At 40.0% G+C, this 27,016-nt stretch overlaps 1 protein-coding gene and 1 long non-coding RNA gene across 4 annotated transcripts; one reads left to right on the top strand and one right to left on the bottom strand.

Annotated features, from left to right (window-relative positions):
- Nucleotides 1-11,054: 11,054 nt before the first annotated feature.
- LOC118903948 (zinc finger protein OZF-like) lies at nucleotides 11,055-19,757 on the bottom strand. Of its 3 annotated transcripts, none has more exons than XM_036869515.1 (6): nucleotides 19,648-19,757; nucleotides 18,673-18,911; nucleotides 17,977-18,050; nucleotides 17,387-17,842; nucleotides 16,723-16,870; nucleotides 11,055-12,839 (listed from the first exon to the last, which is right to left on the bottom strand). In XM_036869515.1, the coding sequence occupies exons 3-6, from the start codon at nucleotides 18,010-18,012 to the stop codon at nucleotides 11,446-11,448; spliced, it is 2,034 nt and encodes a 677-aa protein (XP_036725410.1). In that variant the 5' UTR covers nucleotides 18,013-18,050; nucleotides 18,673-18,911; nucleotides 19,648-19,757; the 3' UTR covers nucleotides 11,055-11,445. The 3 variants fall into 3 exon arrangements, with proteins under 3 accessions (XP_036725410.1, XP_036725412.1, XP_036725411.1); XM_036869517.1 differs by having other exon boundaries at nucleotides 17,723-17,842; XM_036869516.1 differs by lacking the exon at nucleotides 17,977-18,050.
- Nucleotides 12,503-17,495, top strand: LOC118904011. Its single transcript, XR_005021915.1, has 3 exons — nucleotides 12,503-12,517; nucleotides 16,750-17,025; nucleotides 17,405-17,495. It is a non-coding gene; the product is annotated as an uncharacterized LOC118904011 (long non-coding RNA).
- Nucleotides 19,758-27,016: the final 7,259 nt, after the last annotated feature.

Genomic DNA, 27,016 nt, shown 5'->3' with positions numbered 1-27,016 from the left:
AAAATAAATAAAATTCAAAAATTCAAAAAAAAGATTTAAAAAATTGTCTTGCAAATAGTAATTGCTGTGTAAATCATTTGATATTATGGTAGTTGTTTTTATTACTAACAAAATAAATAAGACACTAATAATTAATTACCTGAAATTGTATTCAACACGAAAAGAAAACCCAGTAGGGGGAAAAAACAAAACAAAATAAAACAAAACAAAAAACAAACAAACAAACCCATGTATGGTCGGAATTCCGTGGCGGTCCAGTGGTTAGGACTCGGCGCTTTCACTGCCATGGCCAGGGTCCCATCCCGCAAGCCGCGGCGCGGCAAAACAAACAAAAAAAGAAACAAACAAACAAAACCCAAAACACTTATGGTCAATTCACAAAAGGAAATCAAATGGTTAATAAATGTAACTGAGGATGCTCCACCTAACTCATGTAAGGACGTGCCATTTAAAGCAATAATATATCATTCTCCTTCTCCTACTCCCACTTTAGATTTCTGAAATATTGTCCATGCGAGCGTAAATCGGCCCAATCAGACTGAAGGACAATTGCATAAGAACTATTAAAATTTATGAAGTTCATATCCTTCCTTTCTTCTTTCCCTCCCTTCCTCCCTCCCTTCCTTCCTTCTTCCTTCCTTCCTTCCTTCCTTCCTTCCTTCCTTCCTTCCTTCCTTCCTTCCTTCCTTCCTTCCTTCCTTCCTCCCTCCCTCCCTCCCTTCCTGAAACCCAATAGTCAACCTACTAGCAGAGAATTATGCTGGAGAAATGCCAACACTAGTGTGAAAAGTATGTATACACACACATTATATATATACAGTGGAGTACTACTTTTTAGTTAAACTATTAAAAACTATCCAATGTCCACCAAATGTAATATTGAGTTAAATAACTTATGATTAAGCAAAACGTTAGAGCAGTATGTGTTCATTAATAAGACTAATACATAACTACATGTAGTAACTTACAAATAAATATTTTCCCACTGTTAAGTTTTTTTTTAAAGGCAAGTTGCAGAACAGTATGTATAGTATTTTTGTTTATTTTAGACGATAGACTGAGAGAGTAGATATTTAATATCAGTGAAGGCCATTTAGCTTTAACCTCAATTTTATGAAGCCCCCAAACTTAGACTTTTCATGTTGTCTTCAAAGGAGTATTATGTATGTATGTGTATATCTATACACATATTATATAAACAGTTGTTTGTTTCTTTTTTGAGTTAACTGAAGGGTCTTAAACATATCTCAATATCTTCAAACCTTATTTGGCATTTCTTTATTTTTTATATACTGGTAATGAAGATGACATGAACCTTTTGCAAATTCTGGAAGGCTCTGATTGATATAAAACTAAAATATCTTGAAGGATGTATACAAATTGTAAACAGCTAGTATCGAAACTTTAAACTTTTCTATGTTAAAACATTTTTCAAGATTTTTTTCTTTACCACGAGTACATGTTATTTAGTAATTTACTTTTTTAAGTAAAGAAAAATTTAAACAAGTTTTTTTTTAAAGACAGGAGAGTGGTGAACAGAGCCAAATCCTACTCATAAATGGAGATATTAATTAAGAAATGACCACTAGGGACTTCCCTGGTGGTGCAGTGGTTAAGAATCCACCTGCTAGTGCAGGGGACACGGGTTCGAGCCCTGGTCCAGGAAGATCCCACATGCCGTGGAGCAACTAAGCCCGTGTACCACAACTACTGAGCCTGCGCTCTGAGCCTCTGAGCCTGTGAGCCACAACTAGAGCCCACGTGCCACAACTACTGAAGCCCACGTGCCTAGAGCCCGTGCTCCCTAACAAGAGAAGCCACCACGATGAGAAGCCCGCGCACCGCAACGAAGAGTAGCCCCCGCTCGCCACAACTAGAGAAAGCTCGCGTGCAGCAACGAAGACACAACACAACCAAAAATAAATAAATTAATTTAAAAAAAAAAAAGAAATGACCACTAGATTTAACAACAACAATTTTTACATATGATAAGGTAGAGTGTCATCATAATATCTTACAGGTCAAGGTTACACTACTTGTAAGAGGTCTGATTCCACAGTCTACTTCAGCACAGCACAATGAAAGCATCCTTTTCATTGTGTTCTATAGCGTAGTGATTGTAATAGCTGTTTTTGTACCTCAATCTCCTTCCTGGGCTTTCCTCCTACCAAAGCTTCATAATCTCACGTCTTACTTCTCACCGAACTACAGAGGATTGGAACTTTATGTCCCCACCTTTTCTCAGAGGGATCTGGTTTCACTTTCCATTGCCACAGGTAGAGCATACAATTTCCAGAAAAAGATATTTGACTACAAACCTCTCTGAAGCAGAGTCTGAGCAGAATTCCCACTTGGTGCCCTGCATTAGCCACTTTCCCTCATAATCTGCTTATCCTCCTGATCCTTCAGCTCTGAGGACCTTCAGATCTCATTGTCCTCTGTGCCTGTTATTCTATTTTTTCTCTCCTTCCCTACATGTACAGATGGGGCCAAATCACTGAGTGGTCTGGGGACTTACTGTTGAAGCTTGGAACCTCTCTGTTTAGATCACTTCTAATAATCTATAGTAGCAGCAAGTCTGCCAGGAAACAAATTTGTACTTTAAGCATGATAAAATCACACCATCCACCATCTATGTACCCATTCTCTCAACAATTATTTAACAAATGTCTTTTCTATTCCAGGCACTGTGCCATGCACAGTGTGCACTGTCTATGGGGGAAGACAGATATTTAGACAAAAAATAACACAAAAAGGTATATGATCACAAATTTTGTTAAAGGATATGAAAACATAAGAGTGTCATGAGAAAAACCATGGGGGGAGAATTAACATTAACTGGGAAATTAGGAAATGTGTCTCTTAAATAGATATCCTTTAGATAAATAGGTGATATTTAGGATAAAATCCAAGAGAAATGTAGGGGACAAGGAGGCAGAAAGTGAAGCAAAGGGTATTCCAGGCAGAGTGAAAAACATGTGTGAAGTTCCCAAAACAGGAAGAACTGGGAAAATTAGGAAAATTGAGAGAAGGCCAGTGTGACCTGAACAGAAGCGAGCAAAGGAGACAGTGGGGAAATGGCACTGGAGAAGTTGGCCAAATCAATACAGGCCTTGAACACCATGTTTAGGATTTGAAATTTTTACCCAAATTGCAATGGGAACATATTGGAGCTTAAAAGTAGAGAAAGAATGTGATCGGTTTTAGTATTTTTGAAAGATCATTCTGGATGCTCTGGAGAGAACAGGTTGAATAGATTTGAGCAGATCCATTGGGCAGCCATGGCAGCAGTCAGCATGAAAGATGGTTGGTGGCTTGGGCTAAAAGAATGACTACAGGAATGGAGAGAGGTAGATGAATCCAAGATATATTTTGGAGATAAAATTGTTGGGACCTGGTGATGATTTGGATGGATACACACTGTGAGGGACAGGTAGGGTGACTAACCGCTGCTGGATTCTGGAACTTTTTTGTTTCATCACTGAAAGCCCTGCCTCTCTGGTAGCACCCTCAGTCCCAAGCAAACCCAAACATCTGGTAACAGGGAAGGACAAACGATGATTCTCATGCTTCTGACTTGAGTGATGGAGCAAATGGAGAAAGCGTTTATTGAAATTGGGAGGATTGGGGGAGTAACAGGTATTGTGGGAATGACAATTTAGCTTTTGTATGTTAAGACTGGACATAACCTCATTAAGCCAGATGTCTGAGGTAGAATATTTTTTCCTTCATATTAGAGTCAGCTGATGAATTTTGATTTTTAAAGGACTGTAAAAAAAAAAATCGGATTTATATCCATAATGAGTAACTTCTTTCCTCTTTCAAGATTTTAACTACAAATGGTAAAGATTCTGGAATTTTTTCTTTCTTGCTATAAAACTAATTCACAGGAAATTATTTGGTGATTCCTTGGTTTATTTCCCATTTTTAAATGATTCTATTCTTTCCTTTATCCATTTATTTAAAGATTTTTTTTTGATGTGGACCATTTTTTTAAAGTCTTTATTGAATCTTTGTTACAATATTGCTTCTGTTTTATGTTTTGGTTTTTTGGCCACGAGGCCTGTGGGATCTTAGCTCCCAGATCAGGGATCAAACCTGCAACCCCTACATTGGAAGGTGAAGTCTTAATCACTGGACCACCAGGGAAGCCCTGTCCATTTATTTAAATACTGCAAGGTTAAATTGTACAGATTAATTTATTCAAAAGAAAAGGGAAGCCTCCAAACAAACAAAAAATTCCTCCAAAAGAAAGAAACCCTAAAAAAAAAGAAAAGAAGAGAAAAAACTTTTAAGAAAACCTCCAATCTTGCAAAAGCTTTGACAGTCAATTTGTTTGAATCCACATTAATTGGAATAAAAATAATTGTTTAGTTGATGTCTTCTTAGCAAAAGTGAAATGCTCAGCAAAGGTGAAAGACTTAAGGTCAGTCTTGAAAACTGAAGATCCTAAGTGCAAACTTCTATAAAGAGAGTGTGTTTTGACTAAAACAATGTCTTAGGTTAAAAATAAGGAGAAATATAAAACCTAAGGAAAGGAGACTTTTAGGAGACAATAGCAAGGCATTCAAGGAGAGCTGAGAAGTGAGGGAAGATACCCCACACTGCCAAGAACATGAATATTTAGGTGACTCGGTTCTTAAACAATGTTGCTGATTAAGTGCAAATTAATAAGGATAAAATAAATATTTAACATTGATCCTTAGAAGGAAAATTATTTTGCTGACCATGTAAAGCAAAACTCACCCCACCAACTTTGTGCAATGGAGTTGTTCTCTTGAGCCTTTAAGATCATTCTAAGAAAATTAACACACTGATCAAAATAAAATTGGACAAAACAAAGGAATCTGAAGAAGCCATTTCCCTCCTGCTAGCCATCCCCACTAAATAAGCAGGGCATATATTGAGAAATTCTCTCTCTCGTACATACTGAAGTCCTTATGGATAAAATTATATGATGCCTGGATTTTCTTTAAAATACAGGAGAAAAAGGTCGGGAAATATAAATAAATAAATGAATAAATAAATAAATAAAATATATACATATACATATATATAGGGAGAGAGATTGGCAAAAATATTGCTAATTTTTGCAGTTAGGTCATGAATACATTAGGCTACGTCATATCATTTTCGTTATTTTGTATATTTAAATGTCCATAATAAAAGTTATAATATGTTTAACTTCACTTTATTGCATAAATATGCCCAATGTCATGGTCCCTGCAAGGAAGAATTAATGCAGTGGTCAGGGAGAGTACAAGTAAATAAGCAAAGACATATATAACTGCTGACAAGAAAAGGTGAGGGAGGGGTTAATATCCTATTTGTCGGAAACTCCTTATCGAGAACCTAAAGGCATGCAGGTAAAACTGCAAAATTGAAGAGCGTCGCCGTCCACGGGTTGACAGCTGCATGAGAAGTGCTCACCCGCCCGCAGGCCCCAAACCTTTCCACCCAACGGTGAAGACCCCTCGCCAGCAACGCCCCCGCGCTCTAAGCTTTAGCTTTTACTTTATTCCCTGGAAAGCGCAGACGGTTGTGGAGCACAAGCTGGTGGCGACGCTGCTAAACCGGACATGCTCCTTGTTGGGGGAGATGGGGACGTCTCTGGAGGTTTACAAAATTCCTGGTTTCTGTCTTCTAAAGTCTTTCATAGCTGGGTAATAATAATAATGGCAAACTCCTACACAGAGCCTACTTTGCCTAGCCCACTCCTAAGTGCTTTACACGCATTAATTAAGGGAATTCCATAGGAGATGCAAACTATTATATATAGAATGGGTAAACAACAAGGTCCTACTGTATAGCATAAGGAACTATATTCAATATCCTGTGATAAACCATAATGGAAAAAAGTGTGTATGTGTGTGTGTGTCTGTGTGTGTGTGTGTGTGTACCTGTATCACTTTGCTGTACAGCAGAAATTAACACAACATTGTAAATCAACTGTACTTCAATAAAATAAATTTAAAAAAATTTAAGGCAATCCCAGCACCGTCCTGGTAAGGTGGGTGCCTGCCGAGGTCCTCACGCAGAGTTGCCGGGATGCGGTTTAAACGGGGCAGTCTGTCTCCATAGCCCATGCTGTTAACTACCACGCAGTATTTCAAACGCGAAAATGGCAAATTATTTTCCCCTAAAATTCAATGGAGACGCGATCGTGTTTGATTGAGTGGTTTGTTTTAGGCTTGAGAGGGAAGGGAGAAGGGGAAACCAGTGGTGTCAAAAGTCTTAAAGAGAAACAGAACACTAGGAAAACCAGAAGCCATTCTTAGGACTTAATTTGTCAAATAACAAACCAAAAGCCGGGAGAGAAAATCTGCTCAGTGCGGAGGTGAAGGCTTCCCTCGATTTTTCTGGAGATTTTTGAAGGATATTGCTCTGGGCTTCGGTTCTCTAGACGGAGAAAGCTGTGATTGTAACTAGCTCTATAACGCGCTCCGCTTGGCTCTTCTTGCCCTGGTCACAATTCCCACTTCTATTCAGATCAGTTGCCCAGAGCTGAACCTTTCCCATCTGAAGGAGAATCTTAGCTAATATTTCAAAACTGCGCCTCTTTGCATCCTGAAGGGAACTGGGGACCAGGTACTGACCACCCTCTCCGAGAAGTATGTGACCCCAGGCGCACAGAGAAGAAAAGTCAAGGAGGATAACGTCAGTTGTAGGGAATTTCGGCGGCGGTGACGTGATTGCAGCCTTTCTCGCTCCCGCTGGGATAGGCACTTGAGTTTCTGAAATCAGTGTAGGTTGTGAAATCCCAGGAAAGCAGCCCGATCCCTCCCTTTGGCTGTATCCCTCCCGTTCTTTCTGTAGGTAAAGTGTTAATAGAGGATCTTGGAATTTCAAAATAGTCAAAGCCGGGAGATAGGGGACGATAGGGTGGATAATGACCAGGCAAAGGATCCAAAAATTTCCCATGCTAACATCTGGATCCTAGCAGGGCCATTCATCCACCCAACTAGCTTTCGGAGGTTCCCAAGACCACAGACCTTTCTTTCAAATTGCCCTCCTTCCCTGTTCCCAGGAGACCAGATATAGGGAAAATCTGGTGGGGAGCGTGGCTGACTTGTCTTCTTACCCGGGAATGCTAATGAGCTGGATGCAGGAAGAGCTTCGTGGAAATTTGTCCAGTGCAGGAGCACTCCCTGTGTATTGCTTGGACCTTGAGATTAAGACCCCTATCTTTCTGCCAAGTGAGACCTTCCCTGTAGTTGAAGGAATTGCTTTCCCAGAGTCTCTGATGAATCAGTGCTCACTTGTTTGTTTTTTAAATTTAAGTATAGTTGATGTACAATATTATGTAAGTTACAGGGGTACAATATAGTGATTCAAAATTTTTAAAGGTTATACTCCATTTATAGTTATTATAAAATATTGGCTATATTCCCTGTGTTGCACAATATATCATTGTAACTTCTTTTTTACATGATAGTTTGTACCTCTTAATCCTCTACCCCTACATTACCCCTCCTCCCTTCACTCTCCCCATTGGTGACCACTAGTTTGTTCTCTGTATCTGTGTTCCTTTTGTTATATTCACTAGTTTATTTTTTAGATTCCACATATAAGTGATATACAGTGTCTTTCTCTGATTTATTTCACTTAGCATAATACCCTTCCAAGTCCATCCATATTGCTGCAAGTGGCATTATTTCATTGTTTTTTATGGCTGAATAATATTCCATTGTATATATATACCACATCTTCTTTATCCATTCATCTGTTGATGGATACTTAGGTTGCTTCCATATCTTGGCAATTGTAAATAATGCAGCTGTGAACACTGGGGTGCATGGTATCCTTTCGATTTAGTGTTTTAATTTTTTTCAGGTATATACGCAGGAGTGGAATTGCTGGGTCATATGGTAGGCTTACTTTCCCACAGTCTCTGATGAATCAATACTACTCAGTTGTTTTCTTCCCTACACTTATTTTTAAATGGATATTTCTTATTTTTAAAAGAAATTACAAACATTCCTGAAATTCTACCTTTAACATCACTTTTAAGAGAATACAAAGCTCTCATGTTCCTAGAGTTAAAGAATAGAATCCCAAAAAAACCTCTTTCCATTTTCAGGAAGTGACTAGTTGTCCTTATTGAGGGTCTTCAGAATCCCTTACAAGATTTTACTGTCTGTGGGTAAGGCTGTGCCTTATAAAGGACTTGTTTTGGTTGATAACCCAGTGCTGAAGGCTGGGAACCAATATTTTCACTGAGATAAAAACCCCTTATAAGAAGTTACTTTAAACTTTGACACTGTGCCATACAATCCAGAGCAATCTACAGATTCAGTGCAATCCCTATCAAAATTCCAATGGTATTTTTCACAGAAATAGAACAAACAATCCTAAAATTCATATGGAACCACAAAAGACGCCAAATAGTGAAAGCAATGTTGAGAAAGAAGAATGAAGCTGGAAGCAACACACTTCCTGATTTCAAACTATATTACAAAACTACAATAATCAAAACAGTATGGTACTGGCATACAACAGACACACAGATCAATGGGACAGAACAGAGTCCAAAAATAAACCCATGCATATATGGCCAATTAAGTTACAACAAAGGAGCCAAGAATATACAATGGGGAAAGACAGTCCCTTCAATAAATAGTGTTAAGGAAACTGGACCACCACATGCAAAAGAATGAAACTGGGCCACTATCTTACACCATACACAAAAATTAAGTCAAAATGGATTAAAGGCTTGAATATAACACCTGAAACCATAAGACTCCTAGAAAAAACATAGGGGGTAATCTCCTTGACACTGGTCTTGGTGATGATTTTTTGGATTTGACACCAAAAGCAGAGGCAACAAATGCAAAAGAAAAAAAAAAAGTGAGACTACATTAAATTAAAAAGCTTCTGCACAGCAAAGGAAACCATCAACAAAATGAAAAGGCAACCTACCTACCAAATGGGAGAAAATATCTGCAAAATCACATATATGATATAGGGTTAATATCCAAGATGTATAAACAACTTATACAGCTCAAAAGGAAAAAAAATGAAAAAGATTAAAAAATGGGCAGAGGATCTGCATAGACATTTTTCCAAAGAAGACATACAGATGGTCAATAGGTACATGAAAAGGAGCTCTATGTCACCAATCATCAGGGAAATGCAAATTAAAACCACAAGGAGATATTACCTCATACATGTTAGAATGGCAATTATCAAAAAGACAAGAAGAAAGTGTTGGTAAGGATGTGGTGAAAAGGGAATGCTTGTACACTGTTGGTGGGAATGTAAATAGGTGCAGCCACTATGGAAAACAGTATTGAGATTCCTCAAAAACTAGAACATGATCCAGCAATTCCATTCCTTGGTATTTAACCAAAGGGAACAAAAACACGAACTCAAAAAGATATCTGCACCAGCCCGCAATGCCCCTCCCGCCCCTGTTCACTGCAGCATTATTTACCATAGCCAACACATGAAAGCAACTTAAGTGTCCATCAATAGATGAACGGATAAAGAAAATGTTGTGTGTGTGTGTATACAGTTCAGCCATAAAAAAGGAAATCTTGCCATTTGCAACAACTTGAGGACATTATGCTGAGTGAAATAAGTCAGAGAAAGACAAATACCATACGATCTCACTTATATGTGGACTCTAAAACAACAAGAACAAACCAAACTCACAGATATAGAGAATAGATTGGTGGTTGCCAGAGTTGGGAGGGTAGGGGTGAAATGGGTGAAGGGCATCAAAAGGTACAATCCTCCAGTTATAAAATAAATATCATGGGGATGTAATGTACAGCATAGTGACTATAGTTAATACTGTACTGTATATTTGAAAGTTGCTAAGAGAGTAGAACTTAAGTGTTCTCATGAAAAGAAAAAAAATTTGTTAACTGCGTGTGTTGATGGATATTAACTAGACTTATTGTGGTGATTCACAGTATATACAAATATTGAATCGTTTTGTTGTAGATCTGAAGCTAATATGTGACATCAATTACATCTCAAAAAAAGTGTTGGACTTGTGGCGATTCACACTTGAGTTGGGTTTTAAGGACTGACACAACATTTAATAACTTTTGATGCTCCCATATTTGCCATTTCTTTTAAGAAAACATTGTATTTATATGGATAGGCTGGAACCTGGAGATAGTTAAATATTGCTGGCCTGTAAGAGAAACGACACTTCTATTCACCATGGAAGTGAGAGCTAAAAACTATAAAAAGAGACAATGGGAAACATTCTCTATGACCAGGGAAGTTTCAAGAGTCTTATATTCAGAGGATCAGAGGCAGTAGAGCAGAAAAGAAAAGCAAAAAGAATTGACAAATTAGCAGACTAGATAGCCTAAGGGAGACTTAAATTCACCAAAATTTTTACCACAGCTGGGCCAGAGTTTCTTTCTATTGACAGGGAATTATGTTGCCCTATAAATACTGTAAATCTAGTAGAAGTCAGAAGCAGTCACAAAAATGAGGAAATATTCTTCCAGTACTTGAAAACTATCATCAGCTTCAGCAAAGTCCCTCACTACATTGACTGAGGGAGGTAGGCAGTGCTGAAGCTGAAAGAGGTTTCAGTTGTATAAATATACTTTGTAGGAGATGGAAAATGCTGGAATGAAAGGCTTGTTTTCCCCTCTTCTCTTTTGTCCTCTGTTGTGAGCTCAAGGAGCTGTGTTCACAATCGAAATGTATGCTCTGTGCTTTAGCCATGATGGACACACTAGATTTTGATGTACTGGGGGCCCAAACCTCTATGCCCTCCATATCACTTAGAATATAACATGTCCTTTTTCACCAGGAAATGCTAGTTCTGGGGGTGGGGATCAGGAAGGGTCTGCAGGCCACCCACTTATGGTCAGAGGCTTGGTTAGGTAGCCAAGGTGGGAGGGAAACAGAGACAACTCATCTCACACATTCTAAGCTCTTGGATAGTCCTGTGACCTCAACTGGTACTAAGAGAAGCAATTTCAACATTAGACTAGGCTAAGGCTAGTTAGAAATCAGAATGATTTGAAAAAGCAAAACATAAAAACTCATGAATTCAGTATAAAAAATGTATTTTTTACAGCTGCCCTTGTGTACCTTTTCATTGTATTAAATGACACTTCACTGCATTTAACAAAGGTAATCACAGGTAAATTTCTTGTTGATGTTTATTTTTCCCAAATCTCAACTCTTCCAGTATTTATGACCTTTAAACAACTTTTCAATGTGTTATCTCTGACGTTCTTTAAATAAGGAAGTTCAGGAGACATTTTATCTCAATTAAAAAAAATTCTGAATTCTACTTGAAGTTGTCACCAAACACCTTGGCAAGGAGTCATTTTAGCGGATTCTCTGGTGCTTAATCAGAACTGAGCTTCTACTGCAGGCTTCACCTCATTCACCACTGCTGGGGCTTAGTAGGATGTGGCCTCTCTGATGTTGCATCAGCATTGCTCTCTGCTTGTATGCCTTCCCACGCTATTTACATGTATAGGATTTTTCCTCAGAGTGGACTCTCTTATGTTTATTGAGATTTGACTTACAGCTGAAGGCTCGCCCACATTCAGAACATTTGAAAGGTTTCTCTACTGTGTGGATTTTGAGATGATGACTAAGACCTGTCTTCTGACTGAAGGCTTTGCCACATTCTTTACATTGATAAGGCTTCTCCTTGTTGTGAATCCCCTGATGTTCAATAAGATGCTCTCCCCTTGTGAAGGCCTTGCCACACTCAGGACATTGGTAGGTCTTATCCCCAGTGTGGATTCTTTTGTGGTTCCTCAGGCCAGTTAACTGCGTAAAGGTCTTCCCACATACATCACACGTATATTTTCTCGGTTTAGGAGGGTTTCTGTGCTTCCCTCCTAACTTGTGTTTGTTGAGGCCTGAGTGTTGACTGAAGGCTTCACCACACTCATCACATTTATAGGGCTTCTCCCCAGTGTGACTTCTCTGATGTATGACCAGGGTTGAGTTCACTCTAAAGGTTTTTCCACACTCGGCACATTCATAGGGTTTTTCCCCTGAGTGAATTCTGTGATGTATTATAAGTTCTGAGCTCCGGCTAAAGGCTCGTCCACATACAGGACATTCAAAAGGTTTCTCTCCAGTGTGGATTCTCCGGTGTTGGTTAAGTCCTGCATACTGAGCGAAGGCTTTTCCACATACTTTACATTCATAGAGTTTTTCTTTACTGTGAATTCGCTGATGCTCAGTAAGATTTGAACGCTGCCTGAAGGTTTTCCCACATTCATTACATTCATAAGGCTTCTCTTTGTTGTGGAATTGCTTATGTTCAGTGAGGTCTGCACTATGGCAGAAGGTTTTCCCACAATATATACATTCAAAAGGTTTCTTTCCAGTGTGGAGACTTTGATGCTTTGTAAGAACCGATCTCTGACTAAAAAATTTGCCACATTTATTACATTGATGGGGCTTTTCTCCAGTGTGGATTTTGACATGTTGGGAGAGGCCTGCTTTCTGACTGAAGCCTTTGCCACACTCTTTACACTGATAAGGTTTTCCCTTGCTTTGAAGCCCCTGATGCTGGGTAAGTTCTGCACATCTGATGAAGGCCTTTCCATATTCTGTACTGGAATATGGTTTCTTCCCAATGTGGATCCTCCTATGCATCTGAAGGCCTCTTATCCAAGTGAAGGTTTTCCTACATTCATCACAGTCATATGTTTTTTCACCTGTGGTATCCCCATCCTGCAACTCCAAACTTCCACTAGGCTCACTGTCTCCTCTGTATGTGGCATGCTGACACACGGTTTCATGATGTCCATCAGACCCCTCCCTACACCATAATGTTTCTTCATAAGGTTCCTGCTTCACTTCTAATGTCAGGTTCTCAGTCCTCACACCACCATCTGAAACAACATATCATATAACTTGAGGAGAAAAGGCAACTCAAAAATAATTTAAGAGACAAGTAGGAGGGTTAATCTTTATTTTAGATTTAACAGAGGATTTTATATCTTTTCTTTATTTAGTGTCAGGGGTTCAGAGAAACAGGTCAGCCAAGTAGAAGGAATGGGAGTAATACAGGTGTGGGAGTGAGAAAGAATAAAGCATGGCCGAGTTACCAATAGAGTATGGTAAAATTGATAGGATGTCACTTCTGTGATTACCTAAGACTGTAAGTTCCACCTACTATGAGATTTTCTCTATTGACACTCTCCCTTGCTGGTTTGCTGGCTTTGATGAAGAAAGCCACCATATGAAGAAGCCCATGTGGCAAGGAACTGAAGGTGGGTTCTGGCCAGTAGCCAGCAAGGAAATGAGGCTCTCTGTCTGTGTGACTTACTGACAGAGAACTGAGTCCTGCCAACATCCATGTGAGGGTGGAAGTGGATCCTTCCTCAGTCACAACTCAGATGAGATCCCATCTTTGGCATTTTGATTGCAACCTTGTGAGAGACCCAGAAGTGGAGGGCCCAGGTAAGCCATACGCAGACTCTTGACCCACAGAAACTATGAGACAATAAACGTGTGTCGTTTAACTGCTAGCTTTGTGCTAATTCATTAAGCAGCAATTGATAACTAATGTACCACTACTACAAAAATACAAAGCTTCCTAACTATAAGAACTACTACAATTAAAAAAAGAGGAGGGAAAACAAACCACACACTGAAAATATATGCATGTATATGTATATTCATACATACATGAACACACACAGATAAGTATTTATGCATATGTGTATATATATGTTTACACTTATTATCAATAAACATAAATGGCTTAACTTATCTATTAAAAGAAAAAAATTAGGGAATTCCCTGGCAGTTCAGTGGCTAGGACTTGGCGCTTTCACTACCCGGGTTTGATCCCTGGTTGGGGATCTAAGATCCTGCAAGCAGTACAGCGTGGCCAGAAAAAAAAAAAAAGAAAAAGAAAAAGAAAAAAATTAGATTTGGTCACAGAGCAAAACCCAACTCTGTTATATATACATGAAACACATCTAAAATAAAATGATAGAGAAAAGTTATGAATAAAGGATGAACAAGAGAAAATTAAGCAAATGCAAATAAAAGAAGAAGGCATCATGATCTCAGTTTCAGAAAAAAGGTGAGATTCAGGCCAAAAGCATGAAATTAGACAAAGAAGAGAACTTTATAATGCTAAATATACAATTTACAGTGACAATGGAACAGATATGTCTAATTATGCAGAAAATAACAGAGGAGCAACTTTCCTAGAGCAGAAATTATAGATGACATAAAGAGACAAAACAAATAACAGACTTTAATCATCCTTTCTCTGTCTAAAAAAACACCAAATGGGCAAAAAAATAAAGATACGGAAGATTTACAAAATGAAATCAACAAAATTAAATCTTATGGATAAATATGTATATCAAGCTCTGTATCCTGAAAATAGAACATCTTTTCAGATGTGCAGTGACCTTTAATGAAAACTATTTTTTGGGTCATAGGAAAACCATAATAAAGTCCAAAAGGTATAAACAACACAAACATTCTCTGATTACAATAGAATAAGTCTAAAATTAATAACAAAATCAGAAAATAAGCCCTTCCATCTGAAAATTTTAAAACTTCCAATTATTGGTTCAAAGGCAAAATACAAGCATACATTTCAGATTTTCTAGAAAATAACAAAAACACTACATTTCAAAACATTTGGGATTCATCAAAACCAGTGTTCAATGAAATATCTGTAGCATCAAATATTTATATTAGTAACAGATATATAGATCAATCCAGCTCAAAAGTTAAAAAATAAAAAGGACAACTAATTAACCAAGATAACCTGCTCATTTAGGAACACTTGACTGGCTTTTCTCCCTTCTGTGTCTCATTCCCCTTCCTTATGCTTCCTGGGAACACCTCTGATACAAATTACTATAATGTAAAATAAATAAATTTAAAAAACAAGTGAGAACATAAGGAAAGAATTAACAAAAATAAATGCAGAAACAAAATACAATATAGAAAAATAATGGAACATTGTAGTGGTAGAACAAAATTGAATACACCATTGTGAACTCATATCTTTTAGAAAAAAAAATGTACTTCTAGTTCTACCCATAAAATGTGCTATAAGTATTGTTACCCTAGTGGTAAAGAACTCCCCTAGCACCCAGATTTTATACTTCAGTAGCATTCTCCATTAAGAAGAATCAAGGCTCCTTCAGAAAGGGTTGATACCAAATCTGGGTCTAGAGAAAGTACAAGGTGAGCCTGAAACAATTAATTTTGTTCAGAAAGCAAGGATTCAAAATTCATAGGGTCATGGCAAAAAGAGATAGGGGCAAGATGGAAGACATCCATACAAGGCAAAGATGTGTCAGTCTGAGCATTAAAAAGAGTAATAACTGTGGTAGATTGAAACACACTGACTCAATGAAAATTACTAAGTCCATAATGATACTAACACAGAGAAAGTCCTAAAATCTCACATCGCCATTTGAGGTACCTATTAAACCATTCCTTGAATATGAAAATTGGTAAATAAAGGGGGAAAACTAAGCATCAATCTTGACTGTCTACTATGAAGTCAAGTCAATCTAATCAACAAATAGATGATCTGACCATTTCTTTACTATAAAGAAGAATGCCAGTTAATGATGTAGAAGGAATGAAAGAATTATAAAATCATTCTGCAACCCTTAATAAAATGGTTGACCCACACAAGAATTCTCATTTTGTATTTTGTTGATGGGAAACTGGCCATTCACAAACTGCCAAAGTGACACCACACCGTTACAAGGGGAAATATTAGCTGTTCAATGGAGGGATCATACTGTCATCATCCTAAGCCAGCCAGGGATTTTATAGTGGGTCACCCAGGTATTCATGTCTACTATTACCTAATATTAATTCTAGCCAAAAATGTTTAACTTGAGTCTTTCAATCTTTTTTCCAGTTTATGGAAATCCAAGGTACAGGGGCAGCAAAATAAATGATACAATGAGGAAGCAACCAGAAAAATCCAGAGGGTAGGAGACTGGCCTGGGCTCATCAAAAAGTCTGGGCTGTGAGAGGGAAAATGGGAGAGTGAAACTGTTCTAAAGTAAAAATAAAAGGCATAACAACCAGATGTGTTATGTGACCCTGGCTTCTATCCTGGTTTGCACAAATCAGCTTTAAAGACATTTTGGAAAAAAATGGACCAGTTTGAATTTGGACTGAGCTTAGATAACATTAAGATGTACTGACAGGGAAAAGGGAAGATTATTAACTGAGCAAAATAGATTATAAAATAGCACACAGAAATGATCCCTTTTTGGTGAAAGGAATGTGTATATGTATGTATACACACATGTGCACATAAAAGATATACAGATATAAAATAAAAAGTCATCAATCGTAATCTCTGGGTGATAAGAATATCATGCTTTGCTTTCTTATTTTGCAACTCTGTATTTTCTAACTTTCTACAATGCATATATACTTCTCTGGTAATAATAAGAGGTAACTTTCAAAAAAGTCAATGTAGTTTTACAATGTTAATATCCTATCAGGGTCTATTTATGTAAGCATCAAAATACTTGAAAGTAACATTTGCATAGACAATCTGCAGAAAATTCAACTGTGGATGTTTAAAACCAACATACTGCTGAAGCTGTTCTGAGATGACTTATCAACTGTTAATCATTATTACCTAAAATGTCAGCTCTGTCACTCTTTAACAACTCTCATCACAAGGAATTAACAAGTCACACTCCACAAAAAAACCAAAGGGGAGTTCATTTCAGTCCAAATTCCCTAGAGAAATTCTTGCCTCACCTCTTTCCTCTGATGGGTGGGGCTCAGGTCCTTTGCCCTTGAACTGGACTGCTGGAGGCTGAACTCGGGTACATGAAGATTCTTCATCTAGTGTCTTACGTGTCACTGTCTGCAAAAGGATCTTCTGTTCCAGAGCACAGGCTGAAAGCTAGAGACAAGCAGCACTCGTTACGCCTGTAAGGATATCATGAATTTAACAGGGACCAAACCTCAGGGAGGAGTCCCCAAGAAACATCCCCCGAGAAAGACTAGGAGGAAGAAGCTAGAAACCAGGCCCTAGGGCGCTGAGAGGCAGCCAGAAAGGTAAGCAAAGCAAAGTTTGATCAAATCTTGTTTCTGTCACTTCATTTATTGGCTATGTGTCCTTGGCTAAGTTACACAACCTCTCCGAACTTAGTTTTCATGTGTGATACCACCTACGTCTTTGCTGTGAATGTTGAATGACCAGTAAAGGAGCACGATGCCTTCAGTAGCTTTACCCACTATCCCCGAATCTGCTGTTTCCCACCCTTCCCCTCCTTCCCCTCCTGACTGGCTTAGCAAGAAGCTCAGTTCCCTGCTGAATGCTAGGTTTTCCCACTGTTCTCTCAGAGCCTTCACACTTGAGAAAGTTTTGCTCCCAGTTCCCCGCAACCACATCATACTAGTCTCTTCCTATATGTACATTTCTCTTTCTTTCCAGATTTTCCAGCATGGTCACCACCTCCTCCCCACTCTCTGGATGATGTTCCTGCAGCCGGGCCTGGAGCTCCTGGGGCAGGATGGAGAGGAACTGCTCCAGCACCAGCAGCTCCAGGATCTGCTCCTTGGTATGTGTCTCTGGCCTGAGCCACTGATGGCAGAGCTCCCGGAGCCGGCTCAGTGCTTCTTGGGGACCAGGGGAATCCTGGTAGCAGAAGTGTCTAAACTGCTGCCTGAATATCTCCCAGGCAGGAGGCTGGTTCTCTGGAAGGCTGAGACCCTGATTCCTGGGGTGGTCTTCCTCCAACTTCACTTTTACCATCACAGGCCCCTGCTGACCCCATGGGGCTTGGAACAGCTGGCCAGCAGACTTTCTTGTGTCCACAGCCATCATGCCTGGCTTCTGCTGGAGTTTCAACTGGAGGCTCCTGAGGGCACCCTGGGGAAAAGAATTAAGTGAGAAAGGGATACATGGCATATATTTCGAAGAACGCACACAAGAAAGAAGACCTGTAACCAGGGAAACTAATTTTATTAATTCACTGAATCCACAAATATTTTTTGGAGGCCTACCTTGTACAGAAACTGTTCTAGGTGTTTGAGACGCATTAGCGAACAAAGATCCCTGCCATCATGGAGTGTCCATTCTAGTAGGAGCAATCAATAAACACAACAAATATGAAAAGTGTACAGTATGTTACAGAGATAAGTAAAAATATATAATTGCTGGGGGTGGGTGGGGGGTGGAATGAAGGCTTCCACTTAATGGAGGAAGGCTCCTCCAAATCCGGCATTAAATACATGTATGTTGCCCCTAACCTAAAGCAAATTTTCAAGTTATCACTTGGCACCATTTTTCCATACTTTAATACATACGACCCAACCTGTGGGAGAGAAAAAGTTACTAGACACAGCCAGAAAATTATTGATGTTTTCGTGTTAGTCTGGCAAAACTGAGAGCGAAATCCCACTTCGCTTCACGCAGTGCTGGCGGCCCTGGTTTAGTCAGAGCGTCGGAATCACGGTTCCCAAGAAGGGGATTCCCCAGTCCCGGGACAGGGTCCTGTCTTGGGGGCCTTGGGGCCGGCCTTTCCGGAGCCTCCCAGACAGACGTCTGCTCCCAGCCGCGCAGCCCCGAACCTCCCCGGGCACAGGGTGTCCTCCAGCCGGAACCAGGGCCGGTGTTGGCTGCCCCACGCGGCTCAACACGTCCGGGGCTTCGCAAGGCCGAACCCGATATCGAGGCGGAAGGACGCCCCATACACTCACCTGACAGGGACGCAGAAGTGCGGCTCCCGGAACCGGACGCTCAGGCGCGCCGCCTTCCGGCGTCTCCAGGAGGTCACGCCCCCGAGCGCGCGCCCACGACCCGCCTCCGCCCACGTGCGCAGCGTCTCCGAGTTACCCTGCGGCCGGGTATGCTGCGTGTTCAGTTCGAGCAGTTCGGGACTAAAGGCGGTGAAAGCAGGGACTGTGCTTTGACAACACTAAACCCAGTTCCTGGATCTCTGAAATTAAAAAAAAAAAGTTTCGGACGCTCGCTTCTTGCCAACCCGGCAGGATCTCTTAACTGAAAATGTAGGGGAGGAGTGCTAGATGACAACAGAGAAGAAAAATGATTGCTCTCTTCCATAAAGAGCGTTCCGGGGAAGTAGGCCGTTGGCAGTCAGCATCGCTACCTGTTTGTCTCCCCTCTGCCCTTCTCCTGGGTGCTTTCATCTCCTCTGTGCCCAGAACCCTCTCCTTCTCAGGAAGGAACATGATAGCTAGCCTTAGGATCCCGTGAATATACTGAAACCAGGAAGAAACACAGAAAACAGTGATGTTTGAAAAGTGGGAGCTGTTAAGGCAAAGAGCTTGGGCCAGAAGGCAGTGGAAATTTGCGAGAATGCATGACCCTAAAGGCAGAAGAGGATTAAATGATGGAAGAGGTTCTACTGTGGAAGAGTTGGAAGAGAGGGCGATCAAAGTAGGTGAGCTCACTGCTCTGAGGGAGGTTCCTCAGTGAGTTGCTGCTTTAGTCAGCAACACAGGGTTGGGAATAATAAAGGGAGTGGCAGACACAAAAAGGAGAATCAACATATGAAGTGGGGTGCTGGAATTTTGAAAAACCAGCCAGAACTGTAAAGTTGTCCTTGTCCCACTGTGCAGACCGTGGTGTATTGGGAACAGATTCCTCATGGCTATTACCACAGGAAAGCAAGACTCTCAGAACACTGGCCCTACAGAAACAATGCTGCTCACTTTGGAGTTTCTCTTGTGCTGAGGCAGATATTCCCTGTCCTTCACAGTGCAGGACGTGCATATCTTAAAACAATCTAGTTCTCTCTCAATTCTTTTTTTTTTTTCTTAATTTTTTTTGTTTTGTTTTGTTTTTTGTTTGCATTGGGTCTTCATTGAGGTGCATGGGTTTCTTGTTGCGGTGGCTTCTCCTGTTGCAGAGCACCGGCTCTAGGCACGTGGGCTTCAGTAGTTGTGGCGCACGGGCTTGGTTGCTCCACAGCATGTGGGATCTTCCCGGACCAGGGATCGAACTTGTGTCCCCTGCATTGGCAGGCGGATTCTTAACAACTGCGCCACCAGGGAAGTCCCTCTCTCTCAATTCTTGATACCTCAGAGAAAATTCAAAATCCCTTCACCTAGAAAGAGGAGAAAGGACACGAGTGTTGTGATATTGAAGGGATTATTACTGAGTAGAAAAGGGGAAAGCAAACTATTTTGAAAGCACCTGGAATGAGCTTAATGGTCAGATCTTAGAAAGCCACATTGAAGATGCTACGTTTCAAGGCAAGTACCAAGGACAACACCACAAAGCAACCACGGCTTCCTGAGGAGACTGGAGAGTTGACCACTGCTCACATGTGTAGGAACTGAAGCCTCTGAACCCCACACCCAGGACCTTCAGTTCACAGAAGGGCTGACACCTTGGGGATGTGGAGAGCTGAATGACACAGCAGAGTCCAGAGCAAAACCAGCCCTGCCTTGTAAACATCCCGCACATTTCTTCCCTTCCCCGTCCAAAGTGGCTAAACATCTGTCAAATTATACTTACTAGGAATTATATCAAAAATCCAATAAGTGAGATCAGATAGTATAGGACAGTGGTTAAGAGCTTATAATTTGGGGTCACTGAATTCAGGTTCCTGTGCTGCAGTGCCCCTTGAGTAAGTCACTTAGCTTCTCTAAATCTGTTTCCAGTTAGGGGACAATAAGAAAACTAAGAGCACTGGGCATCAAGAGGATTAAACGAGATCACACAAGGCAAAACCACGGCAGAGTTTTTGACAGAGTACACACTATGGATAGCTTTTTCATTTGTGAAAAACTCTGAGTCTTAAGAGTCTAAGGAGAAATGACTAATATATCCATCCCATTTACTGTGTTTACGTGTAAAGTACACAATTTTACTGAGCCTGCCCACAAGGGGTCAGTTGTTCTGCAGAAGATATAAAGTGGGCAAATTAGTGTCCTCCTTGGGCCTGAACCATATACCAAAAAAATTACATAATCTTTACAATCCAGAGGCCTGTTATGTAATTAGGGCACAGGCCTAGAACACCTGACACTGATGAACAACAGAATGTTAACATGTAAATATATTATGTGGTCCTAGATTTAAATGTAGAAGGAGTTCAAGTATGGAGATTCACTAAGTCCCAGTGGTTAGAGTCTTCATGGGAGATATGGAAGGCAGGATGGGCCCTGGAGAAAGGGAGCAAGTTAAGAATTCCTCCTTCTCAGGTTGGGAAAGGTTCAGGAGTTGAGGAAACCATCCTGGGGCTGGAAATGGAAAGGAGGCTTGTGAACTGAACTAGGAGGTTGGCAAACAGCAGTTGGCCAGAGGCCACCAGGATGGGGGAGATGACCAGCAGGGCACAGTCTAGAAAGGCTGTCAAAGATCTGCTCAGATCTTTATCCTCTTCAGGGAGTGCCCTGCATCCACTCTTACCCTGAAGTTGTTGCTTCACTCGCTATGGTTACATAAAGAGTTTTCCCAGACTAAACCCAAGGAAAAGGCAAATCTTTTAAACATGTTACATCAATCTTGGGAGTTTCCTGGCTGTCCAGTGGTTAAGACTTGGTGCTTTCACTGCTGTGGGCCCAGGTTCGATCCCTGGTTGGGGAACTAAGATCCCGCAAGCCATGCAGCCTGGCCAAAAAAAAAAAAACCCAAAAACAAAACAGAAAACATGTTACATCAATCTTGCTCCTAGGTACTTATGATTTTTAAATATCTACATGTGCCAACTTCTGAAAACGTGGAGGGGTCTCAAGACTGAACATGACTGTAATGTAAACTGAACATAGCTAATTTTCTCATTCATAATTATTAGGCTCATTCTGAGAAGTATCAGAAGCCAGCAATCGAGATTCATGAGGGCTTTGGGCTCCTCTCCCCCAGCTATCAGTTCTGGTTTTAGACTGAAATCTGCTATGCATACAGACATTTATTAGCAATGTTCAGGAAAATTATCAAAACTTGGAAATAGGCAAAAATATGCTAGAACATTTTGACTCTTGGGGAATTTAACATTGACTCAAAATTGATTAGATTTCAAATGTTTTACAGTCCTATAAAGTTAGAGGTTAACTTACAGAAAACTGAAAAGATATAAAATTTTCCCCTGCCCAGAAGAGAATACTAACCAATTTTGTATCTAATTTAGCAATTTTATTGCAACATTTTTCCCTCACTAATTATATGAATTTCAATTTTGTATATTCTTGTGGAATCAAGTCTGCCATTCTGTTGGCTCCTCCATTAATGAGTTAAATAAAATTTGGACACTTGCTCATTATTTGTTAGAATGAACTATATGAAATGATTGCTTACTCTAATACTTATAATCTAATATTTATAAGAAACATTTTCCTTAACAATTTAAGAGTGAAACATTGACAGCAAGCATGGACAAAAGTCATATAGCCTGTTCAGGGAGCATGATGAATTTCCAGTTTCTCTGTCTGCGTGGTTGCTCCTCTCACATCTTGGGTGAAAGGTTCATTGGGAGGAAATGTTGCTAAGGATGCAGTTAACCTTAGAGTCAGGATCAGGCAAGCAGAATCCTCTGACATCAGAAAAGGCTGAGAATCAAGCCTTGAGTGCCATTCTAAAGGGTGAGCCATGAAGGACTCTAGATGTTCATGCAAAGGTAGAAGGAAGAGACTCTAAATTCTTTTAGTCACTATATATCTTTAATATCACAAATTCCACCAATGAAAACTCACTTCTAACATTCAGTATGTAAATTAGTAAAACCTCTGCTATTAATCGGAGATAGAGCTAATTGCTGTGCTTTATGCTAACTTCCTCTGGAGTGTGGCCTTTCTGATTAAGTGTTGGTGAACCACCCCTGAAGGATATATTACTGATTAGAGGATCTATCCACGTAGACAGTGAGGTCAACTTTTTGTGGTGTTGTTTGTTTCTTAGTAAATTACAGACCATACAACAAGGACAACCTGTTTTCATTAGACAAATGGGATGTAAGTTCAATAACCAAACCATTTTCCCTCTTCCATACAGGATGTTCCTGGAAGGTATGCAATCTTGTCTCAATGTTGGATTGTGTCTATTTCCTAATATCATTTCAGACAATTCACAAATATAGAAGTGTACCTCAATAAAAAAGACTGTTCATTTAAAAAAAAATTTTTTTTTGATGTGGACCATTTTTAAAGTCTCCATTGAACCTGTCACAACATTGCTTCTGTTCCACGCTTTGGCCCCTTGGCCACGAGGCATGTGGGATCCCAGCTCCCCGACCAGGGATCAAACCCACACCCCCTGCATTGGAAGGCGAAGTCCCAACCACTGGACCACCAGGGAAGTCCCTGTTCATATTTTTTATTGGCATAATGTGCCTTCCTAATCATATTTTATTTTGGCACTATTTTTCAAATAGATTTGTAATAATGTATAAGAAATGTATGCTTGTATATGTAGGTGTGTATACATATCCACACACATATATGTGTTGTCACCAAGTGTTCTTTTGTAAAGAAATCCCACATTGCTTTGTTTTGAATGTCATCTTTGTATATTACAATTACAAATAAGGTGTCAACAAATTCTCTCCCTTTTTTCAAAGTTGTACTTATTAAAAGCTAGCACCAATGTCTTCTTTTCTGTGAAGACTCTGCTGACTCCTTCAGTCAGAATTAATGTGCTTTAACATTATTTGGACTTTATAATATAATTACTTATTGTTTATGTAGCCTATTCTGCTTTAATAGATTATAAATTCATGTTCTACTTATCTCTGCATATGTCCTTGGTATAGTTAATGACACACAGGAAGGGTTTCATAAATACATATTCTGTACGATTAATACTTTTAGAAGCATGTGCTGGGGTTAGGTTAACTGAGGGGCTGCTATAATTAGATATATGGAGGCTCTTGGTTCTATGGATGAGGAAGGTCCAAAAAGCTCAGGTTGATATTTATGGTATGCTTTATTGCTTTTCTTTAGTATTATAATATTAGACTAAAGAATCAAATTATTAATTTCCTCAACTTACATCTTCTCACTATTTGATACAGCTACACCCACTGAATATATCACATAAAGCAGGGACATTGTATTTTCCTCATATTTTCCCCTATCATTAGACTAAAATCTCTTGTAATTTTAATCTCTATTGAATTCTCACAACCACGGAAGTCCACACATCAGGGGATTAGCTGGCTGAATGACTGATACAACTATTCAGTGTGTCAATCAACCTGGGAGAAGAGGCCAGTATGCAGAAGACTTATATCACTTTCCCCATCTCTGGCTTTCATGTATCTGATCTTATTTCCTTTCTTTTTAAATATCAAATGTCCCAAATGTCTTTTTAAATATCAGGTCCCAATGTGACCTGAGAAAATAATCCAAGAGACATTTTTGGCCAGTGAGTACCATTCCTTTAGCTGCACTACTCTAGGCCCTGTCTATGGGCTAAAGACACATCTGGCGCAGAGACACCAAGGATCCCCACTCCTACTTTCCTACACTAAGAGCTGGGAGGTCCCTCAAACTCAGTTGTTTCTTGTCCACCAATAAGTAGTAGACATATCCCACCATATCCCAATCATGAAGTTTTCCATCTTTCCTTCTGGAAGGACAGCCTAAAGAGGATTGGATTTATTTTGTACTTTAACTTGGAGTGTACTTTTTGTGCCTTAAATATACTGGGAAAAAGACTAGAGAATAGGGACTTCCCTGGTGGTCCAGTGGCTAAGACTCCGTGCTCCCAATGCAGGGGACTCGGGTTCGATCTCTGGTCAGGGAACTAGATCCCACACGCTGTGACTAAGAGTTTGCATGCCGCAACTAAAGATCCCGCATGCTACAACTAAGACCTGGCACAGCCAAAAAAAAAAAAGAAGACTAGGGAATATACTTGAATGTTTCATACAGATGAAATTAATAATAGGATATACGGCCATATTTATATTTTGATAGGAATTTAAAACATAACAAACTTAATATACCAAGTAGAAAAACACTACAGGTCCTAAATGCTTGTGTTTTACATCATTTTGACTTAACATAGTGCTTCTATGGGAATAAGGTCAGGTAGAATTTGGTTTCCATTTGTCACAGGAGATACTATTAGTGCAATTCACTTAATTCCTCAGAGGAAACTGAGTATTCATTAAGTCTCCCCAAGCAAGAAACTGTGCATGGCAAACTAAAGTTCCGTAGACCATAAATAAGTTACTCTGAGGGAAACAGGTGCCTTTCAGATTGTATCATACATTAATCTGAGGGAAATGTGTATCTTTTTCACATTGTTTCATGATATGCATACCCCTCATCTTTCAAATGTTTTCTCTGATTTGAATTTTTGTAAAAGCAGCATACCTTTTCTCATTAACCCTGACAGGTTATTTTTGCAAAAGTTAATAGAAAATAGGAGGTTAAATGGAAAGCACTGTCCTTGCATCTTTGCTTCTTTGACCAAAAATTAAATGGTGGTATAAAGGTCACTCAAGGAGTAATATAATAAAAATAAATATAAAAATAAATAAACAGTGTAAAGAGCAGGAACATCCAAAAGCCAAGCCCCAATTAAGATGGTAGCTGAGAAGTTCTCCCCAAAGCTAAGTTCTCGATTCTGTGTAACTGATGGCAAAGTATCATTACATGTATGATGAATTTTCTGCCTTATTCCTACTCAGATCAGACGTGGCTGTCCTTATGAAAAGCATAAAGACAGGCATGTCATATTGCCAATGGAGAAACTACTTCTTCACAGAAGGCTCTTTTTTATACTCACCACTTTGCTATAGAGGGGTGGGCTCCCAAGGGTTTTTCTTGAGCTAGATACTCAATGACTTCTCTGGTTAAAGATCTTGCCTCCTTCCAGAGTACTTTCTGCTTTTGTGCATGGGCTTGAACCTAAGGATAAAAAAAATTTTCTCATTGTACATGTAAAGGATTCTGATGAGATTAAATAACTTGCCTAAGATCACAGAGCTAGTAAGCGGTACACTCTAGATATAAATTCTTGCAGTCTGACCACTACACTTACTGCTCCTTTACAAACAGGCCCAATTGGTTTGTGAAATCATTGCTAATAGCTAAAACCTCAGCATTCAGTTAAAAAGAAAATTTCCCATGGAGTTAGGAGACAGACAAATGTCACAGTCTCAACAACAATGAGCAGCAGATCTTTGAAGAAGAAAAACAGAAAGACACTGCTTTAGCCCCAGTAAAGAAAGGACATAAAATCTTGATTTGCTTCTATCCCTCCCTATACTTGGAAGCCCAGGATTCAGCATTTTTATAACATAATATTGGATTACCCCTTTCCCACTTGCTGGCCTGCATATCCAAGCTGTGTCTTCAGACTCTCCTGCACAACTACTGCCTCTTAGCTGGATGATTCTCCTGTATCTAAGTACAAAGCTCTCCTTTTCCAATAGGGTCAGGAACTACTCCATCACCAGCAGTTCCAGGATCTGCTCCCTGGTGTGCATCTCTGGCTTCAGAAGTTCAAACTTTGTGAGGTCCAAGGACCTCCTAGTAGCAGAACTGCCTGAAACGCTAGGGGCAGAACTTCTGGTGAGGATGCACCTTCCCAGGCAATCTAGGCCTCTCCCAAGCATGTGCTTCTTTTCCACTTTCACTATGTGCAAACCCTTCTGCTCCTAGTAATGTGAACTACAGAAGTCAGGGTTACACCAAACTTTTGATATCTTGGGCTATGATGGCTCAAGACAGAGTTCACTTGACTTAGGGTACAGAGTCAAGGTGAAGGCTCTCCTGGGCTCTGGGGGATAAGAACGTATTGTAAACAGAACAAAATTACCTGGGCGGCCAAGAATTTACATAAGCTTGTTAACTTTATAAGATAAAATAGTGACAAACCAAGCCTAACACTTTAGGGACAAACTGTTGCCAAGGCTGCGGAGACAGGTATGTCTCTGCATGGCAGCAAACATCAGGGATATCCAGCCCACCCCGCTTCCCCTGCGCCTACCAAGTCACACTCCGCATGCGCTATGGGGGTCTCACAGGGGTTAGGGCACACCTGGCAGCCGCGGCTGCGCATGGAGAGCGGGGCGTCGCGTCCACGCCCGCCAAACTCGACTCTAGCGTCTGCCCTCTCTTTACAACC

The sequence above is a fragment of the Balaenoptera musculus genome, chromosome 11 (assembly GCF_009873245.2).
Source record: "Balaenoptera musculus isolate JJ_BM4_2016_0621 chromosome 11, mBalMus1.pri.v3, whole genome shotgun sequence".
Classification (NCBI taxonomy): domain Eukaryota; kingdom Metazoa; phylum Chordata; class Mammalia; order Artiodactyla; family Balaenopteridae; genus Balaenoptera; species Balaenoptera musculus.
Note: the sequence above shows the minus strand (reverse complement) of the source record. Positions and strands in the feature narration are given on the sequence as shown.